The 25,071-nt window shown below is 44.0% G+C and overlaps 1 protein-coding gene across 2 annotated transcripts in view; it reads right to left on the minus strand.

Moving 5' to 3' along the window:
* LOC124595066 overlaps window positions 1–25,071 on the minus strand; it is a 321,698-nt gene that overhangs the window by 32,249 nt on the left and 264,378 nt on the right. For both annotated transcript variants that reach the window (XM_047133646.1, XM_047133645.1), the window contains exon 3: window positions 780–890. In XM_047133646.1, coding sequence (XP_046989602.1) covers window positions 780–890 — 111 coding nt within the window. The remainder of the gene's footprint in view (window positions 1–779; window positions 891–25,071) is intronic.

Below are 25,071 nucleotides of genomic sequence, written 5' to 3' on the forward strand. Positions count from 1 at the left end.
GTGAGAAGGTTATTTATGGAGTGCTACATTTCAGGGGACATGACTAGTGACAATATGTTTAGGACTGCCAGTGAATCCCTTCCGTTAGTAGCTGCACACGACTGGGAAGGGTACTGTAGCGGGAAGGTCCAACAACTGGAAGAACTGGAGGTGCAACAATATCATCGAAATTGCAATAGACAAAATTTTTGGTGTTTCTGAATAGGACAGTAGCGATGAATCGTGGACAGAAGAGGAATACAATGAGAGTGATCCTTAGTGATTTATTTCTACTTGCAATTCATTGTTACAGATCTCAAAACACGTTCAAAATATTAATCATTCTTTTTATTGCCACAATTAATTTGGAGCTGCCTATGCGAACTACACGGAATTTGTAGCAACAGGCACAATCATTCAACAGGAAGCTATAACTTTTGATTTTAAGCTTTTGTTATGCCACTGTCTCAGTTTTTACTTTCGTAGATGCTACATAGCAGTTGGCAGCTGGTACAGCTGCCAGGAAATGGCACTGACAAAGCCGCTTGGAGCATGAACTGATTTCCAAACGCAAGTGTAGTGCCAGCACTACAGGGCTTACGTGTGGGTTTTTCACCCCTCTGTGTCCTTTCTATTTACCCCTTTGGCAACCAGTGTGCTCAGAGTCAGTGGGCTGAGCTTGCTCCCTCCCGGCAGCCCCCCCCCCCCTCCCCCTCCTCGCCCATCCCAGAATCCGTTCACCTTTTGAGCAGACTACAACTATCAAAGACACGGAGCATTATGTTGTGCATAGTACTTACGGATCCTGGCCATTGCATCTTCTGAGAATGTCTTGGTAGTGTCCTCTCCAGCATGGATGTAATAATCAATGTTGTGGCAATGTGTCTCAACTGGGCTGAGGTATGTGGCAACTGAAAAAAAAATTGTAGTTATTAAAAATGGGCCAAGTAGTAGGTAAGTAAAGGTTAAAAATTATCTAGATAGAATACACATTTAGTACATATATTTTTCTATGCGTTCTGGAGCATAAAATAACTTCAGTTACGTGAAACAACAAACACTCTACCGGAAAATATACAATTCTTCAGAGCATAATATTATTACACACTGAATAAAAGAAAAAAAAGGAAGGAGCAAAATAAACCTCAACTCAGGTTTTGGAACAGAATGGCCTCATTAATCAATGATGTTCCTTCAGAAAAAAGTAATTCCTTTAGATACTTGAATCTACTAGCTTAACCCACATTAACAATGTATTAACACAGTTTATTACACTAAATTTCTTTTTGGATTACAGCACATTTAATGACCAGTACAGTTTGTTAGATGAGGTTGGCAGAACGTAGAAGAAGTTGCACTTGCATTTGGTCTGCTGACACCACATAATTTCGTAACAAACACGAATTTGATCGCAGCCTTCACAATGCAAGAAGGCGGGAAAATATGAAGAGGTGTCACAAATTAAAACAATTTAGTAATGAAAACCAAGGAACGTGACATTCGAAGATAAATTTCAGCGTGTGTGTATGCAGAAAAGTTCGAAATGATGTTCACTTCATAACGACTACGGTACTACGAGGGTTGCATATTGTTAGATCGCCAGTGTTGTTAGCGGCTGGGCACAGAGTACAGTAATATCGTTTTGTAGACAAATTACTCTGTAGCGCCTATTTATGGTGCTTGAAAATTATTTTGCCCGATTGTATTACGACAGCAGACTACAGTCTCTGAGACGAGCTATAAATGAGAACAATGAAGAACGGCACTTTTTAATGAAGGTTCTGAGTGTAAATATATTTATAGTCTACGGATGGCAGACGGAAAAATTTGAAAAATGTCATGATTACCCAACTGCCTCCCGCTGTTAAAAATTTTTCATTTAACATCCTGTTTCAGTCGACAGACCATCATCAGGTTATTAAAAACAGTTTCAGCATCATACTAGGCGAAAATAGAATCACTGACATCAGGTAATAAAACCGTGAATTTGTAATGTACATTGTCAGTATATAAACTGCGCTAGAAAGAGCTGCTTATATTACGATGTGACAACACTAACAAATTCATCATATTATTGTCTGACGTTAGTGACTATATTCATCTAATGTTATGCTGTAAATGTTTTTAAAAACCCGATGATGGACAGACGATCAAAACTGGTTGCTAAATAAAGAATTTTATCAGCAGGTCAAGTGCCTTACGAGTTGTGGGCACCACCTGAAAAAATACTGATGATACACACGTTTGTATCGTGTAAAGCGAAATTGATTTGCAGAATGTTGTACTGTCCCATTACAGGATTCAGGTGCTGCAGTAATTACAAAATCCGGCAGTAACCTATTCATCGACATTCATTAGAGAGGTAGTTGTCTGTAAATTGTTACTGATATGAAGTAGTTTTTATTTTTATTATGTTCAGGATAGACAAAATGGTTATTTGCTCCTCTGACGAATGCAGTCATTAATTGTACTGATGATCAATAATGCAGCTGTTATAAATAATAACGCATTCTGTTAAGGCCCTTACACGGTCAAACAATCTGTCGAACTGTACTACATCTGACCGTGTACGATGCTGTTTGAAGGAAAGTTTGACAAGATGGCAGACATTATTTGTGTTGAAATAAAAGAAACCGAAGTTCTACGGTTCTTCTACGGATGATGTGGGCTATATGTTCCCACGTTGTAGTATTTTAATGAACTGTCGTTGGAGAACAAGGTGCAAGAGAATAAATTTTGGCAGGCTTGTTTCTTTTTCAATGTGCGGGCGAAGTACAGAGCCAGTGTTAGAAATGCTTTATCTGCATTTGCATCATACACAAAGGCATCTGCTTCAAAAGTAAAGTTAAATTGACAAACTTTGCTGGTACGTGTACGGCTTGTTTGACCCATCCGTACATAGATCGGAGCGAATCTGACAGACAAGTTTCCTCTTTTCCGAGGGACTTAACAAGTTTTTAAAAGTTTCAATGTTCATTCGAACAAAGTTGATGCAATCATCGGTTTCCGAGAGTAATATCTCCTTTAGCAGACTTTCATGGGTAAATCTCTCATTTTAAGCCACTCGCTAGACCAGTGACGTTTTCTTGTTCTTCTTTAAGCACAATCAAAGGGTCAGGGCCAGGATTGCTTTGTCTGCATTTGTGGCAATTCTCACTACTGTCAAAACACGAATACTAACTGCTTCTGCTTCAAAGCGAGGTTAAACTGACAAACTTTGTACGCGTATGAGCTTGTTTGGCAAACCTGTCGCTAGACAAGGGCGCATTTCACAGACAAGTTTGTTCGTTTACAGAGGAAATTTCCACGCAGTGGAAACAACCACGACGCACCGTGTTAGCACAAGTAACAGGGAATGGCACAGTATTTTAGACTCGGACAATGCTCACAATGCTGCGGAGCCCGTGTCAGATGCACCGTGAGTATTCAGACGGGCGAGTGGGACGCGCTATCGGAAGTTCTTGTGAGTATTTCCGACCAAGGCGAGAGTGGCTGCTGGCGATATGGTGCGCATACCGGCGGAGAAAGCGCGCCAGCATCTCGGCATCAGCGGGAGCATCGCCCTCTGCGACGCACCTGCCGCGTCCACGCACAGCTGCGTTTCTGTCTGCCGGCCCGAGATCGTCCAGATTTAATAAACGGTTGCTAAGCTTAGAACATTATCAAAACAATGCAAACTTCGATATTTCTTTACACGTTGTCTATGCACTGGAACACCATCATTTTGCCCCGCGGGCTCATCTGCTACTGCAAGTAAAATTAAATAAAAATAAAGAAGAAGAATTAACACGAAAAAGTATAGGAAAATAAAAAGAACGAAATGGAATGGCGAAAGAATCTGGATCGTGGAATGTTGAAGAAGATTATCGTAATAAAAGGTGAAACAATGCGACAACACCAGACCTTAGCCAGATTTCCTCAATAATCTATTCTTTCAGTTATGTTCACAATAGAAAGTGCGTCAGCAGCAAACAAATGTGACATGGCCATTAAGTATGAACACCCACTGTATCCGCAAACTAAGCTGACACCTGCCTTGGGGGCTGCTGGAAGCGACCTTACAGCCATTTTCCTACTTACAGTCGTTCCCATCAGACACCGCGCCGCGTGTCAACTTTCTTTTTGCGCGTATGACATGTAATGAGCATAGGGTACCTCGCAACATCAACGAAATGACACGTGACTTTTGGTTTATCGTCGTGGTTACATTTAACGCAGAGATCAGCTTTAATGTTGTACGAATTTGCCCTGATTTTGCCGGCCGGGGTGGCCGAGCGGTTCTAGGCGCCACAGTCTGGAAACGCGCGACCGCTACGGTCGCAGGTTCGAATCCTGCCTTGGGCATGGATGTGTGTGATGTCCTTAGGTTAGTTAGGTTTAAGTAGTTCTAAGTTCTAGGGGACTGATGACCACAGAAGTTAAGTCCCATAGTGCTCAGATCCATTTTTGTCCTGATTTTATGCATTTATTAATTAGTAACAGCAATGGTACTCGGAGGAGCTGTAAAAGATAAAAACTGTGCAGGAAGACAAAGGCTGTAATGCATCCAGCAAATATCTGAGGACGTAGGTTGGACTCCAGATGTAACGCCTCGTCTTTCCATCTCTCGATCAAATTCTCCGTCTGGCCATTCAAATTTATTTATTATTTGATGGTAAGCGAGGAATGCTAGAACCCTTTTCTTTGCAATGTCTACAGCCGACTTCCTGCCCCGACCCTCTCCAATCCCCAGTTGTGCTCCGGCAGTAATGATCTCATCGTCGACGAGATGTTAACCCCCAATACTCCCACTTTCGTTTTTTGTGACTCCTCTTTCTACACTCATGCTCATAAATTAAGGATAATTGCAGAATGTGATGCCACACAACGTGGTACTACACAAAACTGGCGCTAACAGCATAAGCACATAGGGAACACACACGACACAGATCTGTAAGTCCACGGTATTGGTGATAAGCTAAGAAGACCGTCCCGAAACACATGTGCTACAAAACTCCACTGTTTCCTGTGCATGTACCCCGGCAGCAATATGGGATATGATAGCCATGCACACGTACACAGGCCGCACTACGGGTTGGCATACTCTGGATCGGGTTGTCGAGCAGCTGCTGGGGTATAGCCTCCCATTCTTGCACCAGTGCCTGAAGTGTCGTAGGGGTTTGAAGATCTGCAGCGACACGTCGACCGAGAGCATCCCAGACGTGCTCGATGGGATTTAGGTCTGGAGAACAGGCAGGCCACTCCATTCGCGTGATATCTTCTGTTTCAAGGTACTCCTCCACGATGGTAGCTCGGTGGAGCCGTGCGTTGTCATCCATCAGGAGGAAGGTGGGACCCACTGCACAAATGTGGCGGACATACTGGTGCAAAATGGCGTCCCGATACACCTGACCTGTTACAGTTCCTCTGTGAAAGACATGCAGGGGTGTACGTACACCAATCATAATCCCACCCCGCACCATCAAACCACGACCTCCATACAGGTCCCTTTCACGGACATTAAGGGGTTGGTATCTGGTTCCTGGTTCATTCCATATGAAAACCCGGCGAGAATCACTGTTCAGACTATACCTGGACTCGTCCGTGAACATAACCTGGGACCGCTGTTCCAATGACCATGTACTGCGTTCTTGACACCAGGCTTTACGGGCTCTCCTGTGACCAGGAGTCACTGGAATGCACCTTTCAGGTCTCAGGGGCGAATAAACCACGTCAGTTCAGTCGTCTGTAGATTGTGTGTCTGGAGACAACTGTTCCAGTGGCTGCGATAAGGTCCCGAGCAAGGCTACCTGCAGTACTCCGTGGCCGTCTACTGGCACTGATGGTGAGATATCGGTCTTCTTGTAGTTTTGTATACTGTGTACGTCCCGTACTGTAGCGGCTAGACACTTTTCCTGTCTGCTGGGATCGTTGTCATAATCCTGAGATCACACTTTGTGGCACAAGGAGGGCCCGTGCTACTACCTGCTGTGTTTGACCAGCCTCCAGTCGCCCTAGTATTCTACCCCTCATAAAGTCATTGATATGTGTTCTCTGAGCCAATTCCAACACACAGTCACCATTGGCACGTCTGAAAACGTCTACACACTCGCTGCACCGTACTCTGACACGGACCAACACACCTCTGCGTATGTGGACTGCTGCCAGCGCCACCGTGCGACGACCGCAGGTGAAATGCACCGCATGGTCATACCCCGAGGTGATTTAAACCCCCAAACCGCCCACCAGAGCGTTGTTTCACCATGTATCAGCATTATCCTTCATTTATGAGCATGAGTGTAGAGCGGCATACGTCAGGAAAGCAGTTTCGGCGAGGTGCAGGATACGAGACGAGGCTCCACGTGTCTCCGGAGAGGCTATACGCCATTTCCGAGACGTCGTTGCGACGGCAACTTCCGCAGTTCGCGCTTTCGATGGTCCCAGCGGCATTCCGAGGCGATTGGTGTTCTGGCTGCGAGCTCCGCCCTCGCGTGGAGTCATTCACACCGCCGTCCCGTTACATAGACTCGGCCAGCCTGCGAAGACACTGCGCCAGCCTGTGGAGCAACCGCTACGCCGATGCGCTGGCGTGCCGACTGCCAATTTACTTGCCAGCCCTGTTGGGGATTCCCTGAACACCCCGACGAAAAATAGGTAATATGAGCTTCTCACAACATAGGCTTAAAAGTCTGCACAGAGGTCTCCAGCCATATTGTTTTGTCAGTTATTAAATATGAGATGTGATTAAAAAAATCTAACGGGAATTTTTAATTTCGCAGGCTTTATACATCTGTGTTGGTGCACATATTGCTGATCTATGTTTGCGTTTTCAGCTGTTTTGAATACTTACAAGGGGAGGCCGCCAATTGTGAAATTCAGATTCGATTCATACTGCGCATAATAAAAGCTCATGGCCAGAGGTGTAATGTGGCAAAGCACCAAGATGCACTTCTCAGCCGTTGTCGAGAAAATCGACAGTTAAAAGAAACCGTTGCGGTGAAATATTCTCTACGATTAATAATTCTCTACAGCGTCGTGGTGCAGCGGTAAGCGCTCTGGTTTGTAATCCGAAGGTCGACGAATCGAATCTCGCACCATGCAACTTTTTTTTTTTTAGTATTTGTTTTTTGTAATTCAAATGTGTGTATACACACACACACACACACACACACATATATATATATATATATATATATATATATATATATATATATATATATATAATTCCCGGCAATCAGTTGCAACAATTATGCATATAATAAGTTGTTGAATCTCGTTTGTCGTGGAAAAACTGGCGACTTCGAACATCATTATGTTTTCCGCAAACAAAGTTGTATTTCACAAATGTTATTAATTGTCTTCATAATGTTAACCACGTATAGTTAACGGAAGGCGCAGAAACGATATTCCGAAACGAATACGTATAGCGTAAGTCAAACGTTCGAATTAGAATAGAGACCCCACGAACACAAATTTGCTGTGGCAGGTATGAAATATAAACTCCGTTACTCGCTCGTTACACTTGAAGGACAGATGTTGAATGGGCCGAAACGAGCCGCCGCATAACAGCGTAGTTGCCTGCTAACTTCCAAAGAAGGTAGATGCGGTGCCTAGCGCAACTTATAACATTGTCGAAAATCAGTGCGGACGGGAGAGCTTTGGTACACCCTGTTAAAAAAAACGGAAAAATGGAGGCGGTACAATTGGAGAGCGATCCGCCTTCACCAACATGCATAAGCAATTCATTAATACTTTATATATATATATATATATATATATATATATATATATATATATATATATATATATATATACATATATATTTGAATTACAAAAAACTAATAATAAAAAAATTGCATGGCGCGAGATTCGATCCGGCGGCCTTCGGATTACGAACCCGAGCGCTTACCGCTGCGCCACGACGTTGTAGAAAATTATTAATCGTCGAGAGTATTTCACCGCAACGGTTTCTTTTAACTGTCGATTTTCTCGACAACGGCTAGGAAGTGCATCTTGGTGCTTTGCCACATTACACCTCTGGCCATGAGCTTTTATTATGCGCAGTATGAATCGAATCTGAATTTCACAATTGGCGGCCTCCCCTTGTTAGTTTATCGTTGACGGTCAAAAAGGTTATACGTCTTTTCCGAGTGCTTGGCGAATTTTTACTTTCTAAAAAGATAGATCAAAGAATTTGCATCAAATTTTGTTTGAAAACTGGAATAAAGCGCAGCACCGCATTGAAAATGTTGACTGTGGCGTTTGACGAATCTACGATGAGTATTTGCATTTGCCCGCGAAAGGCAAAGGTCCCGAGTTCGAGTCTCGGTCGGGCACACAGTTTTAATCTGCCAGGAAGTTTCAGTAAGTTAAGAGTTTACCAGTGGTATAAATGTTCCAAAGAGGGTCGAGAATACTTTGAAGACGCCCTGGACGCCTTAGCGCGTCAGTTACTAACGATAATGTGGTAAAAGTAAAGAAAATGGTTCTGGAAAATCGCCGATCACCATCAGCAGTTTTTCGGATGCTTTGGGCATGAAACGTGTAGCTGCAAAGTTTGTTCCTAAACTGCTGTATTTCGACCAAAACCGATGTCGCGTTGACATCGCTCAGCAATTGCTGAATGAATTCGACAAGGATCCAGAACATCTAAAGAAGTTTACAAGAGGTGACGAAGCATGGCCGGCCGGCGTGGCCGAGCGGTTCTAGACGCTTCAGTCTGGAACCGCAAGACCGCTCCGGTAGCAGGTTCGAATCCTGCCTCGGGCATGGCTGTGCATGATGTCCTTAGGTTGGTTAGGTCTAAGTGGTTCTAAGTTCTAGGGGACTGATGACCTCAGATGTTAAGTCCCATAGTGCTCAGAGCCATTTGAACGAAACATGGATGTACAGGTATGACGTCGAAGTCAAGGCCCAGTCGTCCCAATAGAAACTGCCTGAAGAGCCAAGACCGAAAAAACAATCGACAAGTTCGATCACAATTAAGATTTTTCTCGCAGTTTTCTTCGGTTACAATCGGTCAGTGCATCATGAGTTCCTGCATTATGGTCGTACGGTCAATAAGGAACACTACCCGGAAGTTATGCGCCGTTTGTGTGAAACAAACCTAAGAAAAGTCTAGAATTATGGCAAAACCACCCGTGGGAATTGCATCACGATAATACTCCAGCTCACAATTCAATGCTTGTTCGTGATTTTTTGAAAAAAAAACAAAAAAAAAAAAACCGTTGTACTGCCTCAGCCACCATATTCGCCTCACACGGCCCCCTGTAACTTCTTTCTATACCCGAGGCTGAAGAGAACCATGAAAGGACGTCGTTTTGCCACCACTGGCGATATATATATATATATATATACATATACACAGAACACCGTAATGAGAAGTGAGTTCCAGAAGTGCTTTCAGGGTTGGAAAAAGCGCTGGCACAACTGTTATATCGGAGTGGGATTACTTTGAAGGGAACAAAGCTGATGTTGATGAATAAATGAAGAGTCTTTAAGAAAAACAAAAATGCCCGTTACTTTTTCATCACATCACGGTTTCATCTTGATTTCACTTTTTTTTCAATTAAAATCGGTACGACACGTTTCGGTAACTCCATTGTCAGAAACAAAAGTACTGAAGGGGCAAATACATTCAGACTTAGCTGGACCTTAAAGATTTTTTAATTCAAATAAAAAATGTGCGATCAAACGGAATATTAAATAACTGCGAAACAGGGTCTCCCTCGAGACGACTGTTACCTCTATGAACGGTTTGATGCTACAAGGCGCATTTGAAAAGTGAGGATTGTTTGCTTATTCTTAAATGTTGACAGCTGAAAATAAAGTTGCACTAATGCAGTGCCATCCAGTGATTGTTTACGAAGCCACTGTAGTTCTTTAACTATTGGTGAAAAAAGCAAACGATAGTGGCCTCGAAAATCGTTGCTCCCACCAGTTGCGAAGTACGTGTTGTAATTCGATTTTAGTGTGAAAAGGTATCTACAGTCGCTAAAATCCAACATGAGCTGTGCCCTGTTTATGCGCCAACTGTAACTGGAGAAACGGGTGTAATATTGGTGTCTGTACAAAGAAGCATGATGACGAGTGGAAAAAAAAAAAAGAAAAAGAGGAAACAACGTCAAGAGTAGGAGCGTTTTTGGACCAGTCAAGTCATTGGTGCCATTTGACATCGCCAAAACCGAGAAAATTAAAGCCTCATAATACTGTCATAGTAAGGGGACCGGTTCGAGAACATTTTTCCACACAAACGACGTATCATTTGGCACCCCCTCCCCCTCGTCCTCCCTCAGACGTAAGTTTGCCTTTCCTTGGGGTCAGCATAAACAGGGCACAGCTCCTGTTGGATTTTAGCGAGGTCTGCGATCACTTAAACTGGCGTTCCCTGTCAAAGACTTTGGAAACCCCAGAGATTTGGGTCAAACCGGAATATTTTCCCAACACACACAGGGTGACGCGAGGAGCCAGCACATGAGGGTGGGGGGAGCGGGGGAGGGAGGGAGATTCTTCGTTTGTCTTTCAGTGTTGACAACGTCAGTTTGCGGATCAGCAGCCATGATACGAATAAAACCATGAGGAGTTAAAAAAAAATCTTAATGAATTGAAACGTACATGTGCAAAGTTGGCTTGCCTGCGGACAACTGTCTGGCGAACGGGTAGGTGGCGCGGTGCATTCGATAGTTGATTGTCGACACACCTTCATTGTCCTCACAATCTAGTGATCGACGAAAAGGGTCTTTTTTTTTCTTTTAAAATATGTGCTGCATAGGGGATCGTCTGTCTTGTAAGTTTCTTTGAGAGATACACTGATACACTGTCCGGCCACATAAATGTGAGCGCCTCTCAAAAGCTCGGATAACCACCTTTTGCAGGGCGGACCGTTGCGAGACATGCATGAAGAGAATCTGTGAAGTTCTGGAAGCTACCGACGGGGATGTGGAGCCTTGCCGACTCCAGTGCTGTGGCTGTGCTAGGTTCCTCGGTTGAGGAACCAAGGCGTGTACAGCCTGATCGAGGTGATACCATAGATTGTCAACTGCATTTCAATTCGGGGATTTTGGTGGACGGGGGAGTATGGTAAACTCATTCTGGAGCTTTTTGAACCATGCACGTACACTGGGAGCTGTGTGACACGTTGCATCTACATCTACATATATGCTCCACTAGCCACCAAGCGGTGTGTGGCGGAGGGCACAATTCGCGCCAGTCATATTCCCCCTCCCCCCCCCCCTCCCCACTGTTCCACTCGCGGATCGCGCGAGGGAAAAACGACTGTCTGAACGCCTCAGTACGAGCTCTAATTTCTCTTATCTTTGAATGGTGATCATTGCGCGATTTGAAAGTTGGTGGTAATAATATATGCTCTACATCCTCGGTGAAGATCGAATTTCGGAATTTAGTGAGCAGCCCCTTCCGTTTAGTGCGCCGTCTATCTGCAAGTGTGTCCCACTTCAAACTTTCTATGAATTTGTAACGCTCTCGCGATGGTTAAATGTACCAGTCACGAATCTTGCCGCTCTTCTTTGGACCTTCTCAGTCACTTGAATCAGACCCAACTGGTAAGGGTCCCAAATAGGCGAACAATACTCTAAGACTGGACGAACTAACGTATTGTAAGCTATTTCCTTTGTTGAAGGACTGCATCGCTTCATGATTCTAGCAATAAACCGCACTCTAGAGTTTGCCTTACCCGTTACTTGTGGGATCTGATCATTCCATTTGAGATCATTTTGAATAATCACACCCAGACACTTGACGGATGTTACCGCTTCCAAAGACTGGGCATTTATTTTGTACTCTCACATTAATGGGGATTTTCGCCTTGTTATACGCAGTGGGTTACACTTACTAATATTGAGAGGTAACTGCCAGTCATTACACCACGCATTTATTTTCCGCAAATCCTCATTGATTTGTTCACAACTTTCGTGTGATACTACTTTCCTATAGACTACAGCATCAACGGCAAATAGTCTAAGGCCGCTGTCAATACCATCAACCAGATCGTTTATGTAAATCGTAAAAAGCAGAGGACCTGTTACGCTGGGGCACACCAGAAGTTCCGCTTGTTTCTGTTGAAGTCACCCCGTTCAGGACGACGTACTGCTCCCTGTCTGTTAGAAAACTTTCTATCCAACCGCATATGTCATCGGATGGACGTAAGCTCGCACTTTTTGGAGCAAGCGACTGTGCGGAACTGAGTCGAACGCCTTTCGAAAGTCGAGAAATATGACTTCAACGTCGGAGCATTGTCGTGCTGAGGAAAAACAAACTTAATGTATGGGTGGATATGATCCCCAAGGATAGATGCATACTTGTGTTGATCCATTGTGCCTTCCAGAATGACGAGATCACCCAAGAAATGCCACGAAAACTTTACACATACCATAACGCTCCCTTCTCCGGCGACAGTTGCAGTGTGTTTGCTTTCAGACGTTTCAGATCGTACACGCCAACGGACATCTGTCCGATCGAGCATAAAACGTGATTCATCTGAGAAGATCACCTGTCGCCACTCAGTGGACGTCCAGTTGCATTCGTCGCCCATGATCAGCAGTAAGGCCGGTATTACAGTATCAAATTTTTTTGTCAAAGATTTGGTTCAAATGGCTCTGAACGCTATGGGACTTCCCTGCTGAGGCTATCAGTCCCCTAGAACTTAGAACTACTTAAACCTAACTAACCTAAGGACATCACACACATCCATGCCCGAGGCAGGATTCGAACCTGCGACCGTAGCAGTCGCGCGGTTCCAGACTGTAGCGCCTAGAACCGCTCGGCCACTCAGGCCGGCTGATCAAAAATTTGATCAAATATATTTGACAAAGATATTTGGCGTGGCGCTAGAAAGGGGTGTTACACTGGCATCATATTTTTCGTCAAAGTTCAAGATGGCTGACAACAACAATTTGTTATTAACCGCAGTAGTTGCATGTACTACAATTGCACTGTGTCCACATGCGGAAGAGAAGCGGGGGAAAAACGGAAACGTACCTGGATGAAGCAGTGGGTTTTACGACGGCACGATAAAAGCATTCAACAAAACTTGTTACGTGAGCTTATAGTGGAGGACGTCAAGTCGTACATCAATTACTTAAGAATGGATGACCATACATTTCAGTATGTGCTCATATCACAAAGCACAATACTCACTTAAGAACTGTTATATCAGCAGAAGACAGGCTCACTGTTAACACTCTGATTTCTTGCTACAGGAGAGAGAGGTTAGGTTAGGTTAGGTCAGGTCTCCGATCTTCTTAATCTATTTTTGTATTCAGGGTGCCTTACGTTGTAAAGCACCTCATCAGCTTCATACATCTCTATTAATTTTGTAGTTGTCGGTACACACCAATTGTATTTACCGGCAATGTTTATAAAACATTACAGATGACAGAACGCTGCAGCGATGCTAGCGCTCGACGTGGTAACATGTCACATTGCAGTGAACAGAAGACAAGCGACTTCTTTGATCACATCTACAGCGAGGTCCTACATTTGATCAAATTTATTTGACGACGGACGAGATTTGACTAAGTTCCCTATTACACTATCAAATTTCTTTGACAAATAAATTCAGTAGTGTAATACTGGCCTAAAAAGGCGCATGAACTAGGCGCCTAATGCGTAGGCCCATACGCAGCAACTTTCGCTGAAAGGTCTTTGAGGAGACGCTGTTGGAAGCTCCTTGGTTCATTTGGGCGGTCTGTTGCTCAACTGTTATTCCGTACACATATCCGCACCCGTCATTTATGGCCCGTTGTGCATCACAGCTACCTGGGCACTGATTTTACGTTAGCGCTATTTTTCCATGCGCGGTATACTTTAACCAGGGCAAGTACGCGAACAGTTTACAAACTTAGCCGTTTCGGAAATATTGCACTCTTGGCCCAAAAGCCAATGATCATGCCGTTTTGGACGTCAGATAACGAGTTCCGTTTCCGCCATTACGACGACGGCATTATATTCCGCATCCGCCTCTCCCCAACGCGCTTTATATACCCTTCACCGCTAGTGCTGCCACCTGCCGGCTGTGAGTGGTTATTGTACGTTGGCGCCGAAAATAGGCGATGGTCACATTAATGCGAAATGGCAGAAAGATTGAATAGCCGCAGAGACAGGTCAGCGGAAAATCGTTGCCAGAACGACGGGAGAGATTGATCGGGTGTTTGCTAAAGTAATTAGGGACAATTGACTTGGCGCTGGACAGAGTAAAAGAAGGAACGAATTGCAGGTGCAGATAAACTTTGGGCGTGGCTGGTATGGATGGAGAGAATAGAACAGAAAGAAGAGTATGGCATGAAAATTGCCAGAAGTCAATTAACATAAAAAAAAGAAATAGCACCGGTGCGATGAAGTATTTGCATCTGACTGAGTTGGTGGTATCGCTGTCACACATCTACAGACAGTTTCTGTTGCCTGTGTCGGCGGGGCAGAATGTTACAGCTGTTATGATTCAGCTCGAAGAATGCGTGCCACATCCGCTTGAGCTTGTGCAGTAATTCTTGTGACACAAGTCATTCAGTCATATTCATTTGTGACTCTGGGTAAATTGTTCTTCAGTGTTTCCTCTGTCTTACCTCGATTAATCATGGCGAAGAAATCTGACCTTCACGTGTTGTACTTTGCGAGACATTAGAGCGAGGAATGACAAATAAGAGTCGCGTTGTTCAGGATAGCTTTCTAACTGATAGACTCTTCCAGCGCCAGCATACAATACATTCGTTGTTACTGCTAACAGTACCAGTCTAAACTGCAATAATTATACTGAATAACGATTTGGAGATTGCAACATAGACAATGTTATTAATGGAAATGTTCGACATTTAGAAAAATAAGTGTATACTTTCAGTCAAGTTTCAACTAATTCACTCTATTTTGTTAGCGTATTGTATTGTGTGTGTGTTCTGAGCACTATGCGACTTAACTGCTGAGGTCATCAGTCGCCTAGAACTTAGAACTAATTAAACCTAACTAACCTAACTAACCTAAGGACATCACACACATCCATGTCCGAGGCAGGATTCGAACCTGCGACCGTAGCGGTCACGCGGTTCCAGACTGAAGCGTCGAAACCGCACAGCCACACCGGCCGGCGTATTGTGTTGTGTACATTAACGCAACGTCGGGCACTGTGTATATTTGGGTGTGGTTAAAGTCACACCGTATTTGTGATTCCTCTTAATTAGCAAGAAGGGCCGATCCACAGAGAAAGACAAGGGTGTAGAAGCACCTATATCAGTGTCATGTTCTGTAAGTGTGACTTCTAAACTGATGACGCTCAACTGTTTGCAGTTGCTAACCCCGGGAATGTCGCTTCAATCGTCTCAGGCATGAATAAATATCTTTCGAGATCAAAATGTTCATAAAAATTGGGCCCCAAACAGAGAATTAAGGAGTTAGAAGTTACCTTTATATCGCATCGGAAGACGATCAGGAAAGGCTCCCATCGCGCATTTCCATCCCCACTACTTGATGGTACTCATTTACTTTAACAAAAAATAACTTAACGCCTCGGCACAGCCTTGCAAGAGCTTATAGATGAGAAAATACACAAAAAATCTCTCTCTTGCCAATGTACAGTTCAGAAATTTAGATATTGTTTGTCTACGCTGACTTTAGTCGCTGGAATCAGTCACTGCGGACAAACATCTGGGACTCGAGTGAAAGGTAGGAAAACAGATGTCCCACTGTGTTTCAATGCAAGAAACAAAGGGGGAAAAAGAAAGGAAGATAAGGATCTGACGTCTCGTCAACGATGAGACAGACGGAGCAGAAGCTCGGTTTGGCGAAAGAAAAGAGTCGTCGCCATTCGTAGAAACCATGCCGGCACAATGCAGGAATCATAACGAAAATTTATCGAAGAGTACTGAGGCAGCCAAATCGTACAATCTTGCTGATTCTTGACTTTCTTCGCCGACCTTCGTACGAGAAAGAAATAGAGAAGCTTCAGACAAGAACTGTGCGATACACACCGCGTTTGTTCAGAGCACAGAGGAATACTACGTTATCGGACCTCCTATGACATCTCAAGAAGCATATTACTTCCTCTCAAATTTCCGGTAATGGCCAGGCGGGACTAGTGAACAAACTTGGGTGTGTACTGAAGTGCTCCGATAGTCCTCCTCCCTATTTGTTTCCACATTTGTAGCTGTACTCGTAACAATGCGTACTGCAAATGTAAGTGAACTAAAACGCTTCATTAATTGTTCGGTGCGCCCTATCCGTTAAGACTGTGAAACACATGTAGTCCCACAAACTGCACACTAACTTCTTCTTGTATTTTATAATTCGACTGTTTTAATAGCTTACGTTGTATGTGAAACACCGAATTGTAGACATAAGTAGTGATTTGTGTCAAGATTGAATTATAGTACGTTTGTGTTGAAACACATGTTGATGTGTTCAAGTAAATCATTAGCTGCCTTTTCTTTAAGAAGACAAGTACTATCTTTTTAGTTCATATTCTTGTGTGTTCTCGTATGTTGTGCAACAAGCAGAAAGTTTGGATCTTCTGACAATACAAGTGGAAAATCATTTATGCGCATCAGAAATAAGGAAAGATCCAAAACAGAAACGTGTGGTACATCATCTCTGACTGCAGCACATTCCGAGTGCCTATTGCTATTTGATCGACACAGAGCTCATACGCGCCATTTTCTTCCATACAACGTAAAGTAAGAACCACGAATCTGCTGTGTCTACTATTCCACGATATTTTTAGCTTTTGCGTGAGGATCCTCAGGAATACATTATTCCCACAGTATTTTTATGCAAATAATGAGTGAGGTATATATGACATTTGGTTGAAATTTCTCCAGGCGTTCCTGAGTTATGCTTTCACTCCAAGCCTTCAAACGTAGAGGTGCTTCAGGTGCCCTACTGTCAGTAAATTTCTCCTGACAGCAGATACTTTTACAGGTGTGTGCTAATTTTGGTTGAAATTCCATCAGACATTACAGAGGTGTGCTGATATGTCACTGACTTTGCATCCTTGATCCTGGATTCATCCGGAAAAATGACGATTTGGCATTCGTGCACCCAGGTTCGTCGTTGAGTACACCATCGCAGACGCTCCTGTCTGTGATGCAGCGTCAAGGGTAACCGCAGCCATGGTCTCCGAGCTGATAGTCCACGCTGCTGCAAACGTAGCCGAACTGTTCGTGCAGATGGTTGTCGTCTTGCTAACGTCCCCATCTGTTGACTCAGGGATCGAGGCGTGGCTGCACGATCCGTTACAGTCATGCGGATAAGATGCCTGTCATCTCGACTGCCAGTGATACGAGGCCGTTGGGATCCAGCACGGCATTCCGTATTACCCTCCTGAACCCACCGATTCCATACTCTGCTAACAGTCATTGGATCTCGACCAACGCGAGCAGCAATGTCGCGATACGATAAATCGCAATCGCGATAGGCTACAATCCGACCTTTATCAAAGTCGGGAACATGATGGTACGCATTTCTCCTCGTTACACGAGGCATCACAACAACGTTTCACCAGGCAACGCCGGTCAACTGCTGTTTGTGTATGAGAAATCGGTTGGAAACGTTCCTCATGCCACCACGTTGTAGGTGTCGACACCGGCGCCACCCTTGTGTGAATGCTCTGAAAAGATAATCGTTTGCATATCACAGTATCTTCTTCCTGTCGGCTAAATTTTGCGTCTGTAGCACGTCATCTTCGTGGTGTAGCAATTTTAATGGCCAGTAGTGTATTTTTAAACAAATTGATTGAAACTGCTCCAGACGATCCTCATTTAAGGTTTTCACTCCTTTTCATCCCCATCCCAGGGGCTGTAGGTTGTTCTTACCTTGTCGTGCGTAAGCACAACAACTCATCAATGTTTCATCGTAATCGGATGAATGGTATAGGAACTCATAGGAGACAGACAAGACTGTTGGAATGACTACGGAGCAAACAATTTAAAACAGTTGTATAAGCTGAAGTTCCGTAATGCGTTATAAGCTGCAAGTTACGTGATTCGTGAGTGGCGCTTCGTCGGCCGGCGACAGGACAAAGGGCGGTGGTTTTTATGTAAAAGAGGCAGCGCAGGCGACTGGCGAAACGGCGCCGGCGGAATAGCCCAGACGGAGCAGCGTCGCCTGAATACGAGGAAGCGAGGCGCGCGCATTGGGAACACCGGGTCAAGGGCCGCGGATGGCTACTCGTCCGCTTGCATACGTTTTACGCTGCAAGCAGCGCCTGCGGCATCCGCTGGACTACAGACGGCTTCATTTGCAAGCCTCCGATCCAGTTCCTGCCAGCCACGTGTGTTGCAGCAGAGGACTGCTGTAGCCTTAATACCATAGTCCACTAGTACCCATCTGCGTTGTTTCAATCAGAAAAACTTTCCAACGTACCCTATATGGTGAGGTAACAAAAGTCATGGAATACCTCCTAATACCGTGTTAGCCCTCCTTTTGCCTGACGATGGGCAGTATCTCGACATGGCGCGTACTTCGCAAGTCTTTGGAACTCCCCTGCGGAAATATTGAGCCATGCCGCCCCTACAGCCGTCCACAATTCCGAAAGTGCTGTCGGGAAGGATTTTGTGCACGAACTGACCGACAGATTACACAGGGTGTTACAAAAAGGTACGGCCAAACTTTCAGGAAACATTCCTCACACACAAATAAGGAAAAGATGTTATGTGGACATGTGTCCGGAAACGCCAAATTTCCATGTTAGAGCTCATTTTAGTTTCGTCCAACTACGCTCAATGGAGCACGTTATCATGATTTCATACGGGATACTCTACCTGTGCAGCTAGAACATGTGCGTTGTGTGATGTCCCTAGGTTAGTTAGGTTTAAGTAGTTCTAAGTTCTAGGGGACTGCCGGCCGGAGTGGCCGTGCAGTTCTGGGCGCTACAGTCTGGAGCCGAGCGACCGCTACGGTCGCAGGTTCGAATCCTGCCTCGGGCATGGATATGTGTGATGTCCTTAGGTTAGTTAGGTTTAATTAGTTCTAAGTTCTAGGCGACTGATGACCTCAGACGTTAAGTCGCATAGTGCTCAGAGCCATTTTTCTAGGGGAGTGATGACCGTAGATGTTAAGTCCCATAGTGCTCAGAGCCATTTGAACCATTTTTTGGAGAACATGTGCCTTCACAAGTACGACACAACATGTGGTTCATGCACGATGGAGCTCCTGCACATTTCAGTCGAAGTGTTCGTACTCTTCTCAACAACAGATTCGGTGACCGATGGATTGGTAGAGGCGGACCAATTCCATGGCCTCCACGCTCTCCTGACCTCAACCCTCTTGACTTTCATTTATGGGGGCATTTGAAAGCTCTTGTCTACGCAACCCCGGTACCAAATGTAGAGCCTCTTCGTGCTCGTATTGTGGACGGCTGTGATACAATACGCCATTCTCCAGGGCTCCATCAGCGCATCAGGGATTCCATGCGACGGAGGGTGGATGCATGTATCCTCGCTAACGGAGGACATTTTGAACATTTCCTGTAACAAAGTGTTTGAAGTCACGCTGGTACGTTCTGTTGCTGTGTGTTTCCATTCCATGATTAATGTGATTTGAAGAGAAGTAATAAAATGAGCTCTAACATGGAAAGTAAGCATTTCCGGACACATGTCCACATAACATATTTTCTTTCTTTTTGTGTGTGAGGAATGTTTCCTGAAAGTTAGGCCGTACATTTTTGTAACACCCTGTGTACCATATATGCTCGATGGGACTCACGTCGGGCGATCTGGGTGGCCAGATCATTTGCTCGAATTTTCCGGGCCAGCCGGAGTGGCCGAGCGGTTCTAGGCGCTTCAGTTTGGAACCGCGCGACCGCTACGGTCGCAGGTTCGAGTCCTGCCTCGGGCATGGATGTGTGTGTCGTCCTTAGGTTAGTTAGGTTTAAGTAGTACTAAGTTCTAGGGGACTGATGACCTCAGATATTAAGTCCCATAGTGCTCAGAGCCATTTGAACCATTTGAATTTTCCGGAAAGTTCTTCACACCAATCGTGAACAATTGTGGCCCTGCGACATGGAGTACTGTCATCCACAAAAATTTCGTCGTTGTTTCGGAACATGAAATCCATCCTTGGTTCTAAATGATCTCCACGAAGCCGAACTAACCATTTCCAGTCAATGATTGATTCAGCTGGACCAGTGGTCCATCCCTTGTAAACACAGCTCATATCATTATGGAGATATCAGCTTGCACGGTGCCTTGTTGACAACTTGGGTCCATGGCTACGTGGGGTCTACACTACACTCGAACCCTACCATCACCTCTTACCAGCTGAAATCGGTACGAGTGGCACTTGAAAAGTCCGTGCAAAAATAAAAACTGCTTACGTGTTTGGGGTAAACTTTTTTTTTTAAATTTTTCAACGTAGTCTTCTTTTAGACTAATACACTTCGTCCAACGCTGTTCTAATTTGTTGATCCTTTCCAAATAATAGGAATTGTCAAAGTCTGCAAAGCAGCTATTAATTACTGTAGTAACCTCCTCATTTTAATAAAATCTTGGACACACCAGCCATTTCTTCATATTGGGGAACAAATAGTAGTCCGAGGTAGCCAAGTCTGGAGAACAGGGGGGATGTGAAACGAATTGGAATCCATTTTCATTAATTTTGCGACCACAACTGCTGAGATGTGCGCTGGTGCATTGTCGTGATGGAAAAGGACTTTTTTGCGGTCCAATCGCCGGGGTTTTCTTGCAGCTCGGTTTTTAAACGGTCCAATAACGATGAATAATATGCACCTGCACTAGTTTTACCCTTTCCCAGATATTCGATGACGATTATCCCTTGCGAATTCCAAAAGACAGTCGCCATAACCTTTCCGGCCGAAGAAATGGTCTTCGCCTTTTTTTGTGCAGATTCTCCCTTGGTAACCCATTGTTTAGATTGTTGTTTGGTCTCAGGAGTATAGTAATGAATCCATGTTTCATCCACAGCGAGGAAACGACGCTTAAACTCTTTTTGGTCAAGCGTGAGCAATCGCGGAACCCATCTTGCGGTTGGTTTTCTCATGTCCAAATGTTTATGCAACATATTATATACCCATTCATTCGAGATGCCCACAGCACTAGCAACCTCACGCACCTTAACTCTTCTTGTCATCCATCACTATATCATGGATTTTATCAATGATTTCTGGAGTCGTACCTCTACAGGGCGTCCAGAACGTTCAACAGTACTTGTGGCCATATGACCACTCCGAAAACTTTAAAACCACTTATAAACTGTTCTTATCGAAGGTGCAGAGTCACAGTAATGTTTATCATGCTTCTCTTTAGTCTCCTGAGGCGTTTTGCCTTTCATAAAGTAATGTTTAATCACCACACGAAATTCTTTTTCGTCTATTTTCTGACAATCAATCGACTTCCGTGATTCACATGAATGCCCAACACAAAGAAATATACCAATATGGCTGAAACTTGGTGTGCGCTCTTTCCAAAGATGCTACCAACTAAACACGACCTCGATACGCGCCAGTGGTGCCATCTCTCGGACTTTGCACGGACTTTTCAAACGCCCCTCGCACTCATCTGATCAAGCAACGGTTTTTCAGTCGTCTGGGTCAACCTGATATGGCCACGAATGCAGGAGAGGCGCTGCAGACCATGACGTGCTGTCTGTAAAGGCACTCGCGTCGATCGTCTGCTGTCATAGCCCATTAACGCCAAATTTTGCCGCACTGTCCTAACGGATACGTTTCTGCGGTTATTTCTCGCAGTGTTGCTTGTCTGTGTTAGCACTGACAACGCAAACGCGGCATCTCTCGGTCGTTAAGGGAAGGTTGACGGCTACTGCGTTGTCCGTGGCGAGAGGTAATGCCTGAAATTTGGTATTCTCGTCCACTCTTGACACTGAGGATTTCGAAATATCGAATTCTCTAATAATTTCCGAAATGGAATTCTCCCACTACCATTTCGCGTTCAAAGTCTGTCAATTCCCGTCTTGCAGTCATTATGACGTCGGCAACCTTTTCACGTGAATCACGGGAGTACAAACGACAGCTCCCGCCAATGAACTGCCCTTTTATACAAAATATTGCGCCATTAGTGTTTACTTTTTTTTTTTTCCTGGCTAAACTTAAGTCTGTGTGGTTTGCGTGTGTAGTGCCAACTTTACAGCTACTTTTTGTTTTCACTTAATCGAGAAAAAGATTCTTTTTAAGTTCATACGTTCGTTTTTAAGTATGTAAGCGAGGTGAAGGTTAGTGTGGAAATTGATGAGCTAACTGGAGGTTACTTGGGGCAAAGATGAGAACAAGGTAGTGAACAGTGAAAAGAAAGTAGGGGATGAAAGACTGAATTGGTGATGAGATCGAGAAGTGGGGACGAGGTAGAGCGATTGGAGAGAGAGAGAGAGAGAGAAAGACAGAGAGAGCACTGTTTCATTCCAGATTAGTTTCACTGTTTTAATTCAGTAAAACTAAACGCTTATGGTAAAATGGATACGTATTTTATTCTTAGCGTGAGAGTGGCTTCAGTATATTGAAGGTTTGACACACTAGTACTGTCAATGTTAAGTGGAACGCGTGCAGACTGCTTTACGTTGAGTAAATATATTGGTTTATCATAGGAGTTTTTGCTGATTGCGTATCATTTTCAATAAATATTTACAAGGTATAAGGAAGTAGCAGGAAACTCATCTTCATCAACAACATCATCGCATGATGAGCAGGAAACACTACTCAATTTACTAAGTTGGTGTTTTTATCTTACGGCGAATATTTCGCCTGTTTGGCCTGGCTTTCGGTTGCGTTTTACGCAGGAGATCAGACATACCGACGCCACACCACCGCCTTCTCCAGAACCGCTTGCGGCCTGTTCCTCTCATTTCAAAGCGCAGCCCGTGCTTCCAGGGGTGTCCAGTGGCGTGCGGAAGGGCGTACATTGTCAGTGGACGCTATTCAAGAGCCAGTCGGCAAAGGGAAATATTGGCAATAGTTCATCGATGTGCGCACTTGTGCCTTGTGGCTGAACGTTGAGTGTTTATGGAATATACTTAGAGACCTTAGGAACTGCATCACAGCGTGCTGTTGGAGCTCGGTAACTGGAAACGTACTCCGAAGCTGAAATACGTGTATACTGCACGCATATTAACAGTAAAATTCAATCGGTATGAGGACCAAATGCAACGCCGTTTCTAGCTGTAGTGAAATGGTACCAAAGATTTGACCAAGGCCGCACCAATGTGGGGGTTTCTAAACGGGCAGGTCCGGATCTTGCACCATCCGATTTCCATATTTTCGGTAACCTGTAAGAGAATGTGAGGGGAAGAGATTTTCCAACTACGACGTTCACACACAGGTTCTCGGATGGTTCCGTGACCAAGGGCAGAAATTCTTTTGTCGAGGAGCTGAACAATTGGTGCATCGTTCCTACTGTAATTTACAGAGACTTGATGACTATGTTGAAAAATACCGTCATATATCAGTGTAGCTTTGAAGTGGAGCGCAGCAATCAATAAAAATTATTTTTTCTGCCATAATAATGTGTAACTTACTTTTCGAAGTCCCCCTCGTATAATCCAAGTGGTGTTTGTGCCTATGAGAATAGCGGCGTTTTTCGGACAAATCTCTATGTGCCAGAGGATCACTATTTCTTTCACATTTTTATCTCTCAATAGGAGAGCAATACGTCTGCAGAGTTTTCTATTGAAGTTCTCTTCTTTCCGCCCGCATCTCGTGGTCGTGCGGTAGCGTTCTCGCTTCCCACGCCCGGGTTCCCGGGCTCGATTCCCGGCGGGGTCAGGGATTTTCTCTGCCTCGTGATGGCTGGGTGTTGTGTGCTGTCCTTAGGTTAGTTAGGTTTAAGTAGTTCTAAGTTCTAGGGGACTGATGACCATAGATGTTGAGTCCCATAGTGCTCAGAGCCATTTGAACCATTTTTTTCTCTTCTTTCCTAACAGCCACTGTCGCTTTCATTTCAATCGTCTCCTCTTTCATTATCCCTTCCACTTCTTCTACCGCCGAACAAGACTTCATAACTGCTAAACTGATCAATATCATTCTCAATCTTACATTATTTTATTATTACTGTCATTATTGTTATTCTTATTATTGGGAGTTACTACTTTTTAATAACAGTGCAAAGTATTATTACTGAGTTCGTTAAGTAATACTTAATCAATGTCATTCTTAAATCCTCCATTATTTTATCATAATTATTAGTGTTACTATTATTATTGCCAATTATTTTTTTTGCTGATGATGCAAATTATTATTATCGTGAATGTTAAGTAATATTTTTTTAGTGTTGTTCCTGGCCAGATGTAAGTGAAGGCCTTAAGACCGTAATTTGTCAGGCTAAATAAACAATAAATAAATGAATAATATGGATACTAAATTGCTTACTACAGTGTTATTCAATCATTTGCTCTGTGAGCACCAATAACACCGTCTATTTTGAACCGAAGAATGAGATGGCACCTGGCGTACAGTTCGACAGACAATTTTAGAGGTATACACTACGTTTTTTGTGCGTAGCATGACACCTTTCAGCAATTTATTCCCATTCTCAAATGGTTTGGAAGATTTCATTCTCACTTGCTTTGGAAGTTTACGTGGCTTAAGAGGAACATTCGATTTTTCTTCTTTATTCGTCTCCATTAGCACTGGATGGGAAATGCGTGTGTGATGCTCTGCTTCCTTCACTGCATCCATTTTTGTGTTCTTACTGCGACCGGCAGATTTAAATATTGGAAGTTTGAATGCTAATGTTTGAAAATAGTATTTCTGCGTACGTTCTTACAGGACTTGTGCCTCCTTCATTACGAGAAATTCAAACTCACGCAACACATAATGCACACTTCCGTTTAAGTTAAATCTGTAAATCAAACCGCAGTACGTAGATATTGCGACAGTACTGCTAACCAAAAAGTTTGGATAGAATCAAATGTGTTCTGTTTCAGCGGATTACTCGTGTACAACAGTCTCTTGTATTTACATCAAAGTGTCGCTCAGTTGCTATCAGTAGCAACAATGACTTTTCAAAATAATAATTACCGGTACTCTTTACATACTATTAGGTCACATAAACTTTCACAGCGCTTAAAAATTGCAATAAATTCTTTGCAAGAAAAAAGCACAACTGTCGCAATACTAATCGCGCAAACTAAGTTGACACTGGGCACAGT

The sequence above is a fragment of the Schistocerca americana genome, chromosome 2, assembly GCF_021461395.2.
Source record: "Schistocerca americana isolate TAMUIC-IGC-003095 chromosome 2, iqSchAmer2.1, whole genome shotgun sequence".
Lineage (NCBI taxonomy): Eukaryota > Metazoa > Arthropoda > Insecta > Orthoptera > Acrididae > Schistocerca > Schistocerca americana.